Raw genomic sequence first — 16,591 nt, 5'->3', positions numbered from 1 at the left:
TTACTCCTCCGTTCTTTCCCAAGACAGTTCACGTGTTCATGTGATTAGCTCTCATTTGTTATTACAGGGTGAGGTCATGCAATTACTTGGCTGTCGAAACTCAACTTAGAGCAACAATCTGAACTCCATGGGCAAATTCTTTTCAAGGAGAGGGTCAATTCTAACTGATTTAATTCCATGAGAGAGCCTAAATGGGTAGTAAATACTAGATACCACTCAAAAACAATTACTATTGCAGTCCTGCTAATAGTATCCATAAAAGTATGAAAATAAACTCTTGATTGTGAACGCCACCCTTGAAACTTTATGAAGGTTATACAGTTTTTTTTTATAGGTATTCATTCATATAAATGAAAGCAAAATAACCTCTAAATACTTATTTGATAACTGTCTGCCCATGTGGGTTATATAGCATTGGCTTATATGGATATGTAATATGGTACCAATAAAAATAAATTCTTCGTCGGAAATGAAGGCCTACGGTTGGTTAAGTCTTCCCCTAAACCTGCATTTGTTGCTCTTTCCTTCTACCAATGCAGTTTTGCAGAACACTGATTTGCCCTGCACATGAGTTTTCACACATGTTCAATGAAATTGGCTTCGAGGAAGCAAAGGCACTCTACTGACATTTAGCAAGGCAAGCAGCTAAGCCAGCAGTTGCTTTTTCTGTCTTCAGGCTGATGAATACAAATGAGAGGAGATTGAAAACCTAACCACTAATCTTCAAAAAAAATGCTCAGGAAGGGCCAGTGTGATGATCTGGCTGGACTACTGCAGGATTAAGCAACAGCAAAGGGTAAAGGCTTCATCCTCACTTCAAGTTTAACAACTGTGATTGAATCAGATTATCTTTCAAATATCATAAAGTGATCAGCAATTAGATGTCTGCCTCTGAACTTGTCAAGGTGTCCAAACAACTCCTGAGCATCCCTGTAAAAATCTGTATCTTAAATCAAACCTAAATCTGACTGGGTTTAGACTTGCAGCTTTTAGAACTTTCTGTAACTTCGTCATCTAGGCTCAAGTGCCCTAATCATTGTAAGGTGTAACCACATTTGTCAGCGTTACCTATTAAGCCACATACAAAATGTTTTAGGGTTGTAAAACTTTGCTGTTTCTCTCTTGAACAGAGAAGGAACCAGAATGTGCATTACCAGCTCTATGCATCACTACATGTAAATAGACACACATACAGCTAAAGAATTTCCTTTATTTCCACTGAGGGCCAGTTTGCAGATGATGAAAGGTTCAGGCACACATACTCACACAATAACACATCTGAACAACAAGTTCCCAGCAACAAACCCACTAGATTTGGCCTGAAACAAGAACCGAGCAGAAACAGGAAAAGGCTGAGTAGAGAGATGAGCACTGACAGGACATGCTAGATGGTCACAGGTATGTGAAGGCTCACAACACAGAAGACAAAACCCTAAACAAATCATCTCACACACCTGAAGGAAATAAATTTTACACTACATGTCTATCCCACCAGTCTATATGAAACAACGGAGAAAGGGTGAGAAAAATACAGACGAGTTAGCAAATGCCTTCAAGGTAAGATATAAACATTTACTCACGAGTTTGCGAAAAAAAATTACTTGGGAAAAGCATGCTCAAGTACCATTGAGCAAAACAGAAGGGAAGTCACTGAATTTCAGTCAAAACTAATTCTTTTTAAATATTCCATTATATAATTTGCATAAGCAAATTAAACAGATTTCATCCAAGAACAAAATTTAACTAAACTACATCTGCACCAAAATAACACTCAGACAAACTATGTAAAATTAAAGAGCTAATGAAGTAAACATGAACAACTGAAGAAAAACAAGACGAGCTCAAACCCGCTCACCACCACTAAACGAAGACAAACAACCGTAGACTGAACCTAGTCAACAAAATCAATGCCATTATATAAATTGAGAACTGGAGTGTGCATGGTAAAACTCGGCTTGAACTATGGAACAGTCCTGAGGCACAGCATGGTCAAATACGTGCTAAATCTCAACAGAAGCAACAGTTTCAGACAAAACGCCTAACCACATTCTAACTGTTTAAGTATTTTGACTGGGTACCTGAAAATAAATCAGATTTCAATAAGCTATCAGAGCAGGCACTTTACCAGGAAAAGGGACAATGCTGAAGAGAAAATCCCAAAAACTCTGGCTAATAAAATAGTGGAAAACTCAGAGGGGAAGCACAACCACGACTGTGAGGAAAGAACCAAAAACACAGTAAGAACTTACTAGCTGAAACTAAGACTGCTGTTGTAGGATGAATTAATACATCCCCATCTGGAAACTTCGGGAAAAAAAAAAAGAAAGAGAAAACAATCAGAAATTTGGCCTAGAAAATACTTACAACCTCTCTTTTGAAAAGAAAATAAATGGGAAAATTTTGAAGAAGTTCTTCAGAACCTAAGCCCATCTCAGTACCAGATATAAATGCAAAAGTAGATTATTGAATATCAACACTGATAAGACATCAGAAGCACGATTAGCTATCACAGAATCAAAGGAAAGCAAGATTTCAGTGAAATGCTTACAGACCTTTACACACCTTCTATTTTCATACTAGCAAAGTCAGTGGCAGCAACAACTCCTGTCTATTGCAGGAAAAAGCCATACAGAGTGGGATACCACGAAGGATAGAAAAAAGTAGAATCTTACAGAAGAACAAAGAAAGCTGAATTGAGCCTGCACATTCCAAATATTTATAAGAACAATCATATGAGAATACATATGTTTCCATTAACTTTCAAAATCATTTGAGAGTAGATATCAGAATAATTTGTGGAACCTTTTTTAATTCTACAGAACTTTAACTGTAACTGTCAAGGGCCCAAACCTCTGTGAAATATGATAAATTCTGACAAGGATGCGTAACTGGACAGTGGAGTAGTGGAAATAAGGAAAACAATGCTTAGAAGTGCTGCTTTCTCTACACCGTTCCCGTTCAGCATGGGAAGAGAGAGTAATACCAAAAGCCACGTAAACAATACAAACCTTGGTATAATACAGAAAATTACTAAGGTGCCTCGACATTACTTACTATATTGTGATCCTGCATGGCATTTTGAACAAGGTTTTATAGGAACAGAGATCTTGGGAGAAATAGCAGCCCATCCTTGAATTCTGTGTGCCAAGCACCACCGTCACACCAGGAGGCAAAAAGGGCGAAGGCCAGATGGGTCAAGGCCATCAGAGACCTTGATGGGTCACTACTCAAAGTGTAAAAGACAAAGTATCACCAAGGAAAGCCTTTGATCAAAAAACATTACAGTATAGACACCAGAGTGACACCAAGCAACATCTCAGGCACCGTATCTGGGCAAACAATGCCTTGTCTGTGAGAACCAGAGATCAGGAGGAGCATTAGGCAGGAAATGAAACACCTTCTAATTAAGCATCCGTGAAAGCATCTGGAAATTCAACAGAAAGACCAGTGAGTCAGTCTGGAGAATCAAACAGCATTTCAATCCTAGACATCTGCATGTCTTCTTCAAGTGGAAATCTCCTAGTGTGAAGATGCAAATGCACCCACAGCAGATCCTAACAAGAAGCTCAGAAGCATCAGGGCAGATTTGGGTTAAGATCAAATGACAAAGCAGAGCAAAAGAGACTAGTTTCCATTCTATGAGCTAAAATGAACAAGGAAAGCTGATGGACAGGCTGACCACTCATTTTGATAAACACTATATTTAAAGTATCAGAAAGCACATGCTTTCCACTCAAGTGCATCAAGTTTGACATGCAAAACCCTAACAACTAGAGTCAACAAGGACAGAAAATGTCAAGTTTGCTAAAGCATGTACTGTCCTTTCATCAGGTAGACGATATACTGTCTGGAAGTTTTTCTACATCTGAAGTATAAACAGGTTTCAAGCAGCCTCTTCTTTTACCCTCTGAATTGAGAGGCTAAGAGAAAGATAGAATCTTATCTCCAAATTTGAGCTACCAATTGTGTTGCCCTGCAAGGCTGCAGAAAAGTGTTCCGAGTTAGAACACTGTCACAGTATTAAAAAATATATTAAATTTGACGTGGAAGGCTTGCATCAGCCAGCCATGCTCAGAACCTCTCCTTTTTGCCTTTGCAATGTGGAAATTACATGACAACCCCTTCTGCAAAAAAAATATATGGGGACAAAGACAGTGCTTCATCAATTTGTTTTTTCACCATAAGTCAGCAAATTTCCACCTGCTCTCTTCTGCTTAAGCATCTGAATCATCTTTGGCAAACATCTCATGGACTTAAAAACTCATACCCAATCTCACACGTTTGCACTGTCTCAGCTGTAAGCATAAATACCCTATCTGCAAAATAACTACCTTCTAAAAACAGTTCTTGCAAACTAAGAACAATTTATGTGCCTTGGGATTCAAGGAGATATCACAGTAACATTTTCAACAAATATACTTAGAATTTCACCTCCACACACAACCGCACCCAGGCAAAAGGAGCACAGCACATACAAACCAATCACATCACATCCTCCATCTCTCTTCCTGTAAACTCTAAGGGAATACATCCCTCTGCATCAACTACTAGTTGCAATAATTCCTTGTTTCCAAATAAAAGAGTCTGGCAACCATTACCACAGTAAAGCAGAAAGCAGACATTTTTTGATGTAATTGTTGCATAAGAATGCAAGATATACTTAACAATGTGACATCACAAGCTTTTAGACATTTATAAACTTCATGACATGTTCAAGATCCTTACATCCATGAAAGTATACAGTCATACAGGGCACGGGAACCAAATGATGCGACAGATCCGAGTTTGTGTTCTCTCTAAATACCTCTCTAAATACCACGATGGATCTCTCTGGAGAAGGAAATATTTCATACAGGCCAAAGTACCAGGCTGCCCAGGGAAGAGAGCTGATAAGTAGGTAGCAGAATAGGTGTGAAGAAGGGAGGAAGGGTTAAAAACATCCAGTACCTTTAAGAAAACTAATAAGAGGAAGGAAAAGATTTTTTCCCCTGTTAGTGAACAAAAAGAAGATTAAATCCTTGAGTGAGGGTCATAGAGAAGAAAAACACAGGCATGGCATTATGTGCAAGGCAAGAAACAATTTCATTATGGAGACCACTCACCAACCATCAAATACTTTTAAAGCAGAAAAGTCTTTTGGGCTTGTCCGGAAAGATTAATGCAGTGATGCAAGATAAAGCCCGCTTGCAGAACAGCTGAGAAAATCCAATTTACAATCCAATTTACAAGTCTCTCCAATTTTTCTTTTGTTACGAAGGACAACAAAACCCAAAAAATCCTTCAATTAAGGCATACTTAAAGCAAAGTCACATTCAAGTGAGTGGTACCAACATAGACGCAACCTTTTAAAACAGTTCAGGCCTTAACTCGGTATAAAAGAGGACCCACACTTCTTAGTAGAAAAGCTGTATTTCTTAAGTAAACTATTAATCAGATACATTTTGTTAGCAGAGATGGCTTCCTAGGACTCCCTAATTAGGAACTGCCCTAACACGCAACAACAAGATGATCGTGCTTCTAACTTGTTACAATCCAATATCAAAATAAATGCAGACAACCTCTCATGTCCAAACAAATATTTATATAAGAGGGTTTCTTCTGTACAACTACGTTAACAAATTGAGGCCGAGAGCAGAGAATCAGTGCAGAAAGGGCTGATTTTTCACCTCTTCCCTCAAAAGTGATGGGATACTCTTTTTTCTGCAAAGGGTTTTGCGCTCAGAACATATCCAGGAGAACAGGTAACACAAGTACTGCTCCTCTGCTTCAAAATAAAGCCACCAAGAATTACTTTCATCCACCCTCAAGGTTATATAAACTACTTGTTTTGAGACTGAGATGTGTTAAAAGACCTAAAAGATCCAGTCTCCTAGACTTTGCTCTGGTGATGGTTACCTCTGCCCACAGGACAGTAGTAAGTGATGGAGGACAGGTAACACGGGGGAGAAGAGCATTACACTTAAGCCTTATCACTTTGCCGACTGGCTAGTTTCACAGCAAGCCTAGATTTGAGCACAATGCCAGAGAATCAAAGCTTCTCATTGTCCCACCGCTTCTTAAGTTACACAGTGAGGCCATCTCATGTCATCAAGCCCATGGTCTTTTTACAATTAAAGACAAATGACTCCAAGAGTCAATAATGAAGGAGTACAAGTCAGCAAAAGTTAGATGATAAAAAAGTGACAGCTGTATTTACATCCTCTCTTGCACACACAAATTCAGATCATCCCCACCACAGTGAATAAACTTGCATACAATAGTTCAACTTCAAGAACACAGTCTGGTTTCCCACAGAGCAACCAGGCCAAATTTTATACAGCATTCATGGGCGGATAACTTTTAACGATATCTGAGCAAATTTCAGCATTATGTCACTACAGAACGGGCAATTAAGAGGGGGTGGAACCAAAACCAAAACAACCACCCCACGACCACACAAAAAGTGTGTCTTTGTGTCTTTACTTTTGGCCAGATAATCTCCACCTCTGTCATGAGAGCTGCGTTGTTACCTTCTACAGAACTTCCACAGGGTCATCCTAAATGCTGTCACTATTGCAAACTAATACCTTGTTGACCATTTCAGCAGATTTATTTATTCTGAACCCTCGGGATCAGCTAGGTCCCTCAATACCTTGCTTGGAACCAGACTTACCTACGAAGAACAATCCACTATCTTCCTTCACCTGACTTGGCCCTTAATGGGCAGATCAAAGCTGTTAGAACAACTACTGTGAAATTCCAGCATTTCTAGGAAAACCAAATAACTTGATTCCACTTCTTAGTGTGCCTACCAAGCTGGGAGTGTCCTGGACACTCGACATCCCTTTCTTTCTTCCTCTCTCACATTTTGTTGACCACTGTGTCAAAAACCCATCTGCTAAAATGTCAAGGTGTGACAAGTTTCCATACAGCCCTTCGAATACTACCAGCACTGATAACTTTCTGCTTGCTGGTAACGGTGTTTGTTTAGTTGTGGTTCTGGCAACATACTGAAAAAAGCTACAACTTTTTTCCAGCCCTTCATCATCCAAACAAACAAAAAAAATTGTTTATCTACTTGTTGCTTTTATCTCAGTGCCACAGCAGTTGCAATTCCAGGCAAAGCATGGACACTGACAAAAGCTACATAGAAAGTAGTTTTTAAAACATGCATAGAACTTCTGCATTCTAAATTATATTCACTATACAGACTGCATTCACGTGGTAAGATAACAGATAAAGCACACTAAAACTTAAATTCCAAGGAGGGAAAAATGCAGAAATACAGGCAGAGCTATTTCTGTATTCTGAATTCCTATCAAATACTGCTCGCTTATATGACCTTCACAAAAGAAAAGAGTGCATATTTATGAATCCTACTTCAACTCAAAAACGATCTATTCAGTGATCTGCAGGATCCACAACCAGACCATTATACATCCAATTGTGAGAAGGCTTCGATATACATGCACTGTGCAAACAGGTTAAAGAGAAATCTCCAAATTCTCAAAATGTTTCCCCAACAACCAGCAAATGTTTTGAAAATTGACGAGGTATCTCAAAGGATCTCTAATTCAAACATTTAAAAAACCCAGAAAGGCACAAAAATACTTTGCTAGACCACTTACAGTAAGACAGAGGAAGAAATCCTCAAGAGGACAGGGATTGATCCATGTAAGGAAAGTCTGCAAATAATTTATCTGTAAAAACAACATCCGTGAACATCTGAGGCAAGATATTCTTTTCATGGTTGCTGATACTGTCCATAATTCAAAAGGTTAAAACAAAAATCTTTTAAAAATCCTACAGCTGATGTGGAGTGGCTTCTGGTCACTTTCCACACAAAAATGAGGTAATTTATCAACACCCAACACTGAAGAAGGCTGAAGATCTCAAGAGTCTACGTGAAAACACACTTTACAGCACTGCTTTGGTTTTGATTATTAACTGTTTACAAGTCCATAGAGCATTCAAAGTCTGAGAAACACTTAATCTCCTGGTAAACATGCACAGGACCTTGAACCAAACATAGATGTAATTTATTCTGATGAGCCTGAAGAATTAGTTGCAAGACAAACGGGTAAGGAAGAAAACACAACTTCAGAGAGAACATGTTTGACTATTTCTGCCAATTCAAGAAGGACCAGTGGTAACATCACCGCGATCTCCATCTCCCATTTCATAGAAATGCACATACATTGCCTAAAAATGATGAAAGGTCTTAACAAATGCATATGCACAGGATTATAAAGACCAAGAAGCATATGACCTAAACGCCTACAAAGGTGTCTCCAGCTGCCGGTAGCTGAAAACAAAGCATTTAGGGAACATACTTTACAAGGACATTTTGAAGAATATGGAGAAGCTGAAGCAAACCTGTTCTCATAGCATCTGTTTGTGAATTACAATGTGGTCTTCCCTTAAATGACGCGTGTTAGAGATTTGACAACTAAATCCTCCAACAAGCTGCGCTTATCACACCATGATGTACAAAGGCACCAAACACCAGTGATGATCCACACAGGGCTCCACAGCATGTAAATCCTATCCCATCCATCCAACCACCTGAATCCCACCGGGGCTGCCTGGGAGGCGGTGAGGAGCACGAAGGGGTCTCTGCATCTCCCGCAAAGGTGACAAGGCTCAGGAAAGGGTCCCCGCATCCCCTAGGAAGGATGCGGGTGACAGGAAGGAACCTCTGCATCGTTGCATTGCCTGGGAAGGTGGCAGGGATGAGAAGGTGGCAGGGATGAGAAGGTGGCAGGGATGAGAAGGTGGCAGGGATGAGAAGGTGGCAGGGATGAGAAGGTGGCAGGGATGAGAAGGTGGCAGGGATGAGAAGGTGGCAGGGATGAGAAGGTGGCAGGGATGAGAAGGTGGCAGGGATGAGAAGGTGGCAGGGATGAGAAGGTGGCAGGGGGCAGGAAGGGATCTCCGAATCCCTACATCACCCGGGAAGGTGACAAGGAGCAGGAAGGGGCCCCTGCATAGGCCGGGAAGGATGTGGGGAGGTGGGATGGGGGTCCCTGCAGCTCCCGGGAAGGACGCAGAGAGGACTGGATGGGGTTCCTACATCCCCGCATCCCCCATCAAGGATGCGGGGAGGCAGGATGGGGTTCCTACATCCCCATACGTCCCAGGAAGGATGCAGAAAGGGATGGATGGGATCCCTACATCCCTGCATCCACATCCGCCGTGAAGGATGCAGAAAGGGCTAGATGGGGTCCCTACATCCCCGTATCACCCAGGAAGAATGTGAGGGGGTGGGATGGGGTCCCTGCAGCCCCGCATCCCCCAGGAAAGATGCGGGGGGAGGGCAGGATGTAGTCCCTGTATCTCCACATCCCCCGGGAAGGATGCGGGGGGGAAGGGGGGGCGGGATGCGGTCCCTGCAGCCCTGCATCACCCGGGAAGGATGCGAGGGAGCAGGATGAGGACCCTGCATCCCCCGGGAATGATACGGGCGGTCGGGGAGGATACAGATCCTACATCCCCGCATGCCCCGAGAAGGATGCAGAAGGGGCTGGATAAGGTCCCTGCATCCCCCGGGAAGGATGCGGGGGAGGGGCCGGGATGGGACCCCCCAACCTCGCGCGGGCGTCGCTCCCCGTAATCCCTCTCGCCACCCCAGGGGAGACAGCTCGAAAGGCGGCCCCGCCCCGCCCTCCCCGGGACTCCACCGGCCGCCGTCGCCCTTACCGGCCAGTCCCCCGCCGCCTCCATCGCCTCCGTGCCCCTTCCTCCTCTGCAGGATGAAGTAAGGGTTGGCTCGCTCCGTCACCCACAGGGCGTTCGCCAGCAGCACCTCCTCGGGGTTCACCCACATGCTCCCGGCGCAGACAAAAGCCGGCTGCCCGCCCGGCTGCCGTGACTCACGCACGCACCGCCCGCATCACACCACACCATGCCCGGCGCTCGGCGGGCACCGGGGCAGGGCGGAGGGGCTGCAGCCGCATCCCCATCCCCACCATCACCACCGCGGCGGCTGCGGCGACGAGGGCAGCAGAGACATCAGCGCCCCCCGCCCCTTCGCACGCCGCCTTCCCCGCGCAGACCCGCACCCCGCGGGAGCGGCTGGAATGAATGGGCGGGGGGGAGGGGCCTGCGCACCACCCCGCACCTGCGCGGACTGAGGGGCGGGCCCAGGGGCAAAGGGGGCGGGGCCATCGGGGAGCTGGGCTGGGGCCAAAACAGAGGGGCGGTGCAAAAGGGGCGGTACCAAAACAGAGGGGCGTGGCCAAAGGGGCGGGAGCATCTCTGCCATGAGGAGAGGCGGAGACAATTAGGGTTGTTCAGCCTGGAGGAGGCTCCAGGGAGACCTTATAGCAGCTTCCAGTGCGTGAAGGGGCTACAGGAAAGCTGGGGAGGAGCTTTTACAAGGGCATAGAGTGATAGCAAGAAGGGGAATGGCTTTAAACTGGAAGGGGGACGATCTAGATTAGACATTAAGAAGAAATTCTTCACAATGAGAGTGGTGAGGCACTGGCACACGTTGCTCGGGGAAGCCGTGGCTGCCCCATCCCTGGAGGTGTTCAAGGTCAGGTCGGATGGGGCTTTGTGCAGCCTGATCCAGTGGGATGTCCCTGCCCATGGCAGGGGGTTGGAACTAGATCTTTAAGGTCCCTTCCAACCCGAACCATTCCATGATTTTGAATTTGAATATTGTTGAAATGACCTCACCCTTTTAGGTGGAAATTGTATTTAGGAGTAGTATTTTAAAATGAAAACTCTGTACAAGCAAGTTTCTTACAGCTTTGAGAAGAAATTTCTCAATTTCTTCAATTTCTTCTCAATTTCAATTTAATTCTTTTTAAACCAGCTGTAGTTGTAACCTACCTGCCAAGAAGCTTGAAAATTAAATTCTAGCCTGTCTGAAAGTAGTGGCAAACAATCCTAGTAACTGCCTTTAGTAAATCAGGATGTCACACACAGAGGCACATCAATGCTACTGTGCTGTCGTAGGACTACTGATGGCATTACAGACCGCTGATATCAGCACTGCTCAAAACCTGCAGTACAACAGCCACATCAACATTTTAGGAAAGAATAACCAAATAGCAGTCTGCTGCAGTCAGACCCAGTGATGAAGTTGGTTCACAAACAGAACTGTGCAGTTGCCCTCAAGAGGGAAAAGAGCGTTATAAGTGTCTGGGAACTCCTCCTGCTTCCCATCCCAAACATGCTTTTCAGCAGTGAACACAGTTATGCACTCAAAACTGTGCACTGAAAACATCTGCCAGGCCTTATTAGTGCCAGCGAGTCAGTTTTAGATGTGAGTAGGGTGGCACATTTTACTGGCATAAAGAACACCAAAAACAATTTCTAACATCCTTCCTATTTATTTTCCGCTAAGAGTTCTAGGGCATCTGAATAAAACTGAAAAGAAATAGATGTCATTACTTGAGTAAATGGCGTTTAAAGTGAGGTTATAGCGTATCTTTTTGCTGCTGCGTTGTGTATAGTATCGAGGTATTTTTAAATTCTCTCACAGCAATGACAAATAGGTGTGCTATCGTGGTTGATCTTGTTGAAGCCAATGCAAAGATTTTTCTCTGCATGCCCATCACGTGTTTTTATCACTCATGTAAAATGCTTGTCTCTGAGTGGGTTTTTTTTTTTATCTTATTGCTCCATTATCAAGTTTCAAAAGTTTCTTTTTCATCATGTAGTTTGGAAACAAAATACAGAACTTCTGGCCAGTCCTGTGAATTATAATAGGAATTAAAACAAAATCTTAAAGGGAAATAAAGGAATAATTGCCCCACCTTCTTTTGTAATATTTTGTTGAAAAAAAGCCTGTATCAGGTTGGAACCTCATTGTGGTTTTAACACTGACTGAGACTTCTCAAAGATTTCTCTACCATTAGATTTAAAACTTCAACACATGCCATTCATTTTTGAAAAACAAAGAAAACAGGAGCATACATCAATGCAAACTAAGAAGCCATTTCTTATAACGTATTATGAACCTCTCAGGGAGGACAATAAACATGATTCTAGAAGGACAACCATTCCATGCAATGTTATCAGACTAATGGACAATAACTGTACTCAGGCAGGAAAAAGATTAAATAAAGCAGACATTTTGCCATTTATTCCCTGGAAGACCTTCTTACAATGGACCTCTTTTTTAGATGCAGCCAACCAGCATTTGCTACAGACTCAAGACAACTGTTCAGTTGCAAAGATAAAATATCAGGATGTCAAAAATTATCCTTGAGAAATGGCACACATTCTTCAGGTTGGAACAATAGCTGTATGGGTCCTACATGAGGACCTAGACATAGAGAAGCACCTAACCATCATTATCTAGGAGCTCAGAGCCTTCAGCTGCTGTGAATCAGTACCTTATTTGTTCCCAGAGAGGTGGGTGTTTAGGTCCTTGTGAAAAGCATTTCCTTTTATAAGTAGCATTACAGCTTTAAAAGACTGGAGGATGTTGCTTTAGGGTGTGATGTGGGCTGAGCAGAAAGTGGAGGGGGGGGAAAAAAATATGTATGAGATCTCCTACTGTGTGGTAAACTCAAGTGCCACAAACCTGGGTGTTCATATGACCATAACACCCTGTATTGAAGAACCCTTCTCATCATGCTCCTGCAAATACGTATTTTGAGCACTTTTACAGGTGAGCAAACTGAATGATACAAAGTAATTCTCGCTTTGGGTCATCCAGCAAGTCTGCCTGTTAAAGTAATCAAATCACAGCATTCGCTACCCACAGTTCCCCACTTTCCAGCTGTGATCAAAGCCACCTTCAAAGGCAGGACCAAGATTGATCGCTCTCAAGCCTTTTATCACCCCAGAATCATTTCATGCTCATGGGGTCTAGTTTCAAAAGCCATTATTGGGTTGGTTGTGTACATGAGTCCCATTTGTGCTGAGACCCTGCTCTTAAGATGGACTTTTTGTATGAAGTAGAAGAATCAACACATCCTAAGTCTTTACTCCAAACTGGAACATGACTTTCCTGATAGGAGAGTTAATTTCTGTAGGAATGAAGCAGCTATTCAGCTGCCAGAAATATCATTTACTATCCTAGGAGGACAATGTCAAGATGTCTCCCAAGAGAATCCACAAACAAAACATTTCAAGGTCAAGGAGAGAGGAAGAATCAGAATGAATCCCAAACAAGCATGAGGAGTTTGTGACAAAAGGTGGGAACATTTTTACCAGCATGAAAGCAATTAGAGAGGACAAAGTGTCCCCTATCTGTATAGGCTGGATAAGCACCTACACTCCGTTAAAAGGAAGCTAACAGAAGATTTCTGATTTGCTGAGTGAGAACAAATCTCATTTTTTTTTTTTTTTTTACCATTTTCCCTGCTGTAACTTTTCTTGCATGCCATGAATGAAACCAGTTTTTGGCTGCTTCATTATTTTAACTGAAGTTAGAGGTAATTTCAAAATAACAGGCTAGCAGCAGGGCATTCTTTTCCTATCAATGTGGTGATTCTTAGAAATGTCCAGCGTTCCTCCTGGGTACCTAGAGAGCAGCAGGATGGATCTTCACTGAGCTGTAGCAGCTCAGTTTGGAGCGTGGCACACCAGAGGCAGAACAGAGGAGCAGTGTTAACTGAGTGGTCTCAGGCATGCAGCAAGGCAACAGGGAGAGCACCTGACCCTCTGGCAGAAGCTCTGCACAGCAACTCTCTAGTTTAGCCCTGTTCCACAAGAGGCTTTTACTAAACCTACCTACTAGGAGGTCTGTTACAGCTGAATTCTTTCACATTTGCACATCTGACAGGAAACATCAACTTTAAAGATAATATCCAGCTGTCTGTTTCTCTTCCTAGAATATATTCATTGCCTGGGAAGACTGTCAAATTCTGGACAAGCTTACCATAAGCTTTCAGCCTGGATGAGGAACCTACATTTCTGAGGAAGGTTAAATAAAACACTTTCATATTCCACAATGCATTTTTCGCACTTCCCTATAATTATGAGAGCTCTTCTTGAATATGCCACTTGTGACTTTTCCTCTCGTTGTGAATGATAGCTTTTTTAGGCCAGTCTTTTGTGAGATTCTCCCTGTCTCCCATGGCAAAGGGAGAACTTGTTGCAGGTTGATAAAAAGCACTTCTCTGCTTTCTGTCAAGATGTTATATTTAACTACCCTTAGATGTCATAACGACTGCTTTGCTCTTTGTGAAGCAACGTTGGTGTACCAGGCTCTCCACAGGTAAGGCAGCTGCCTGCCCACAACCCACACATCCATTTGTGACCTACCTTGCTTCATGAGGTGTCAGATAAGACACAAAATCTCCAGCTCTCCTATCATGTCTATACTATCATTTGAGCTGATAACTTCTGAAGTGTAGGTATCAGAACTGGACACAATATTTAACAGAGCTTTACCAGTTTTTTTTTTTTGTTTTGACAGAAACAAGGTCTTTGCTACTTTGGAGATATTATGTCTGACTCATTTGTTTTTTTGACACAGCAGTGCACTTGGAACACATTGAGCACATTATCCAAAATCTTCGTGCAAGAAGAGCTTTCCAAAGCAGCCACCCATATTTTGGATATAACTGACACTCTTTGCCTTATATCTGGTTTATGGACATAAGCACTGGGCTATAGTAGAATGATCTAGGTCATGGTATAGCAGTGACCTTACATCACTATTTATTGTCTAGTCGATCCTATGTCATTTAGAAACATTGTCATTAAAGATCCTTTCACACAGTATTGATCATGTAGAATATTAAAATCATATACAGACTGCTACAAACTATCCCACTCACTATTATCCACTTGTTCTGAAATCTGTGGTCATTTTATAACCAGCAGTTATTAAGTTATTTCTATATATGATCAGTTTTGACAGTTAAAATATGTTTAGCAATATCCAGACATATGGTACCAAGACTATCATCTCTATTGACCAAAGCTTTTACCCTGCCAGAAAGAGAAACAAGCCTGCTTTGACAGGACCTACTTCCATGAGACCAGATATTGACTTTTTAAGACAAAATACAATTATATTCCCATCCTGGAACTATTTGTTAACATTGTGATAGATTAGTCATTTTGTTATTGTAACAAAGTTCAGTGGCAGACTAACTAGTCCATAGTTTGTTAGGTCTAACTAACAAAGCCTGTTGTTTCTAAGTGTGGGAACTACATCAGTGTAAGGATAGATTCATAAAAAATTCAACATCTGCTGTCTTCCAGAGGAATGAAAATAGAAAAAGCTTAAGAACTAAAACTCCTGAAGTTACTAACATTTCCTACAACAAAACAAAGCTGATGTAATCATAAAGCTGTGAAGAAAAACACAGCCCTCTGAACAGTCGTAGGAGGCTACACACAGCTGAGCTAACATTTCTAGCATAAGTGGAAAGCCAACAAACATTTGATGGGAGCTGATATTCTAGCTGCAACAGCGCCCTGATAAAGGCACCATTATCACACCTCAGCGATATGCTAGGAAAAAAAAAAAGGGGGGGGGGGGAGGAGGTACTCATCTTGGTAACAGCACAATCTGCCCCTTTCTCTCAGATTCAGTGATCAAACTTCATCTTGCACCTCCCTGTTAGCACCTTCAGGAGCCAGCAGCAGTCAAACAGGGGAGTCACTGAACCAGTTTACCAAGCAGCTTCATTTGCACTGCTTGGGCATGACAGGAGTGAGGAAGTTTGAAAACGAACACTGGCAAGAAATGAGTTTTCTTTTAAAGATTTTGACTGTTTCATTACATGCTCTTGTAATTAATAAATCCTACTGGTTAAAGGTGATAAATTTCTTGAGGGACAGAAATGCTGAACTTAATTTGTCTTAAAGAGTGTTAATATTCAGTAATTACTTACTCCAGAACCTCTTTGCTACCTACTTATGCTAAGTACCTGAATTTAAATACCTTATTAGGTATCATAAGACTTAATTGAAGTTACTCATTCATAAACCGGTTAGGTTTGTTTATCCTTAAATTCAGAATAGATTTTGCTTTCTCTCTGATGACATTCCTTGCTTTTCTATGCATTGTTTTGGTTATCTGTGTTATGCTAAATTAGATCACATCTGATTTGAAATTATTTAGAGAAGAAACATTCCACCAGAGATGGGGACCAAACCTACATTAGACCCATGGAAACACAAGGAAAAGCCGGGGTACTGGTCTGCCTATTTATTCGTGTATTGAATTATTTACTGAGTTAATTTAATATATAGTTAGTGTACCGTAGTGCCCTCCTCACCGTTAGCCCGGGGTCTCCAGCAATGTTTTTAGTTGCTGAAACTGTAAAGCTGAAAACTGTCTCAAATATCCCCAAAACATGACTGGGCAGGGAGACATCAGGAAGGCAGATGCAGAATTTAACCCCTTGGTTTGGCTGCCAAGCTCAGAGTTAATAAATAGGAAACACAGTAATGTATTATAATTATTGCAGTCCTTCTGTTTAATTGTGATAACCCTTACCCTTTACCAAATGATTTAATGGGATTATGGAGAGAGTCAACAAAGATGTCAATTTGACGAGTGCTGGCATAGAGATAGTAACAGAATTTGTGAGGGTGGGTGGGTCTGTTGAGGATGTATACATAGGGGTGGGAGTTATTTGTGGAGGTCTTTGGGTGGGCACATGTGTGTTTGTTTCTATTTTATAAAGGAGAC

At 42.2% G+C, this 16,591-nt stretch overlaps 1 protein-coding gene across 1 annotated transcript in view; it reads right to left on the bottom strand.

The window, feature by feature from the left end:
- The window catches only part of TBC1D9 (TBC1 domain family member 9), a 55,270-nt gene extending 45,204 nt beyond the window's left edge, over window positions 1-10,066 (bottom strand). The window contains exon 1 of the mRNA XM_054065972.1: window positions 9,679-10,066. Within this exon, the coding sequence (XP_053921947.1) occupies window positions 9,679-9,805 (127 nt within the window). The 5' untranslated portion in view covers window positions 9,806-10,066. The remainder of the gene's footprint in view (window positions 1-9,678) is intronic.
- Between the last annotated feature and the right edge of the window lie 6,525 nt (window positions 10,067-16,591).

Source organism: Cuculus canorus, chromosome 4 (assembly GCF_017976375.1).
Source record: "Cuculus canorus isolate bCucCan1 chromosome 4, bCucCan1.pri, whole genome shotgun sequence".
In the NCBI taxonomy this organism is placed as follows: Eukaryota; Metazoa; Chordata; class Aves; order Cuculiformes; family Cuculidae; genus Cuculus; species Cuculus canorus.
This window is presented reverse-complemented; position numbering and strand designations above follow the sequence as displayed.